This window comes from Medicago sativa, chromosome 1 (genome assembly GCF_051527215.1).
Source record: "Medicago sativa cultivar Bolivia chromosome 1, Bolivia_mono, whole genome shotgun sequence".
Taxonomy (NCBI): Eukaryota; Viridiplantae; Streptophyta; class Magnoliopsida; order Fabales; family Fabaceae; genus Medicago; species Medicago sativa.
In genome coordinates this window covers 53,937,131-53,939,510 of record NC_140749.1, presented here as the reverse complement: position 1 = coordinate 53,939,510, position 2,380 = coordinate 53,937,131, and the positions used below count along the sequence as shown (strand labels likewise).

The following is a 2,380-nucleotide window of genomic DNA, read 5'->3' as shown; positions in this document are numbered from 1 at the left end:
AAAATTCAATAACCTTCAACACTCACTTTTTCAATTCTCAACACTCCACGTCATTTTCTCTCACTTAATTCAACACTCATTCAATTTTTACCACTCCAATGGTAAACATTCAACACCCTACCCCACCACTTTTTATTTCTTATTCTTATTTAATTTTTGTTTTTATAATTACATAAAATTATAATTATCGATTTAAATTAAATTAAAATAATACAATTAATTTTTTTAAAAAACAATATTTATTTAAATAATTTTTTTTCTTAACTTAAAATGCAATACAACAAATTAAGCACGCGACACACAAATAGCTTAAAATACAAGACAACAAACAAGCACAGAAAACACAACTAATTTATTTAGTCCGATACAAATCATCTTCAATCATGAAACATTCCAAACTTTGTCCATATGTGCTTCACGAGATCTGCTTGCAATTCGTGATGAACATTTGGATCACGCAACTCGGATCTAGCACGCACATGATTTGCAAAGGTGGGTAACACCTCGGTCGAGTATGGTTGCGGTGTACTAGATTCACTTCCCTCAGATTGCTCAAAATCGGTCCAACGTTGAGCATATGTATCTCTTTCATCTTCAACAATCATATTATGTAATATGATGCATGACCTCATGATGATACCCAAATCGGCTATGTCCCACAAGCGAGCTGGTTCACGGATGATTTTAAATCGAGCTTGAAGCACTCCAAAAGCACGTTCGATGTCCTTTCGACAACTCTCCTGTTGTTTTGCAAATAACTTATCGGGTTCACTTTGAGGAAGTCTAACGAAAGTTGGATAAGAAGGGTAGATACCATCAGCTAGATAGTATGTCATATTATAGGGACGTTGATTCACAAAGAAATTCACCCTTGGAGTCTTTCCCTGTTCCACATCATCAAACACCGGTGATCGGTCTAGAACGTTGATATCGTTCAACGTTCCTGGACATCCAAAAAAGGCATGCCAGATCCATAGATCATGAGATGCAACTGCTTCAAAAATAACTGTGGTGGTTCCCTTATCCCCCCTAGTAAATTGACCTTCCCACGCTTTAGGACAATTTTTCCACTCCCAGTGCATGCAGTCAATACTCCCGATCATCCCTGGGAACCCCCGCATTTCACTAACATGGAGTATTCTTTGAAGGTCATCTTGGGTTGGTGCTCTCAAGTACACTTGCTCATACAATCGTATGATTCCTTTACAGAATCTACGTAAGCACTCCAATGTTGTAGTACCTCCTATTTTGATGTATTCATCGACCGCATCTGCTGCCACACCATATGCTAACATTCGCATTGTTGTGGTACATTTTGCTAAGGGTGATATACCTTCTTTGTTGGTGGTATCAACTCGCTGGGTGAAGTAGTTATCACTACTTGAAAGGTCTCCAACGATTCGAAGGAAAACATGTTTTTGCATCCGAAACCGACGACAAAACATTGCATCGTCATATGTAGGCTCATTGGCAAAGTAGTCGTCAATGAGTCTTTGGTTAGCTGCTGCATGATCTCTATTTAAATATTTTCTTCTACCAGATCCACTACCTGATCCACTACCTTCCTCTAGTTTTTTTCGACGCTGAATAAATCGGTTGACCATATAAGTGTCTTCATCATCACGTTTTTGGAAGTAGGCTTCCATATCAAAACCAAAAGGATCCATTGATAGTGTTTGGAAGTAGATATTGGAAGTAGATATGAATGCAATTTGAGAAAGGAAATAGTTTAAACAATATTCAAGTGGCAAATATATTTGGAAGTAGATATGAATGTTATTCAAGTCCCTATATATAAGCAAATAGTTAAAGCACGGGGAGTGAATTATTAAAGTGTTTGTTAAAGCACGGGGAGTGAATTATTAAAGTGGATGTAACACTGACAAATAGTGGATGTAACACTGACAAATAGATTTGTGATATTGGAGTGAATTATTAAAGTAGCACGGGGAGATTTATGATATTGGAGTGAATTATTTAAAGCAACACTGACAAATAGTGGAGAGTGGAGATAGTGGAGATAATTATTAATGGCAAATAGTATGTGAATTATTAAAGTCACGGATGATATAATTATTAAAGTCACGGATGGTGAAGCAACACTGACAACTAGTGGAGATAGTGTGTGGTGGAAATTAAAGTCACGTATAGAATAGTATGTGAAAATAGTATGCATAATTATGAAAGGCTAAAATATGGTTTTAGTCCCTGCAAATATGCCTCGTTTTGGTTTTAGTCCCTGCAAAAAAAAAATTTTGTTTTTGGTCCCTGCAAAATTTTTTGTTTTTGAAAATAGTCACTGACCCCATTTTTGTGATGATTTGCATACGTGTCACATGATGAGTGAACTCATTTTGTAGTTTTTGGTCCCTGCAAAATA

General features: G+C 36.4%; 1 protein-coding gene across 1 annotated transcript; it reads right to left on the bottom strand.

Moving 5' to 3' along the window:
- Nucleotides 1-377: 377 nt before the first annotated feature.
- Nucleotides 378-1,667, bottom strand: LOC146955391 (uncharacterized). Its single transcript, XM_085709484.1, has 2 exons — nucleotides 1,043-1,667; nucleotides 378-943 (listed from the first exon to the last, which is right to left on the bottom strand). Exons 1-2 carry the CDS (start codon nucleotides 1,665-1,667, stop codon nucleotides 378-380), a joined length of 1,191 nt encoding a protein of 396 aa, XP_085565610.1.
- Between the last annotated feature and the right edge of the window lie 713 nt (nucleotides 1,668-2,380).

Coding starts and splice junctions, on each gene's coding strand:
- LOC146955391 (XM_085709484.1), bottom strand. CDS start 1,667: ATGGATCCTTTTGGTTTTGATATGGAAGCCTACTTCCAAAAACGTGAT. Junction 944..1,042: donor TTGTCCTAAAGCGTGGGAAG/GTCAATTTACTA, acceptor TTGGATGTCCAG/GAACGTTGAACGATATCAAC.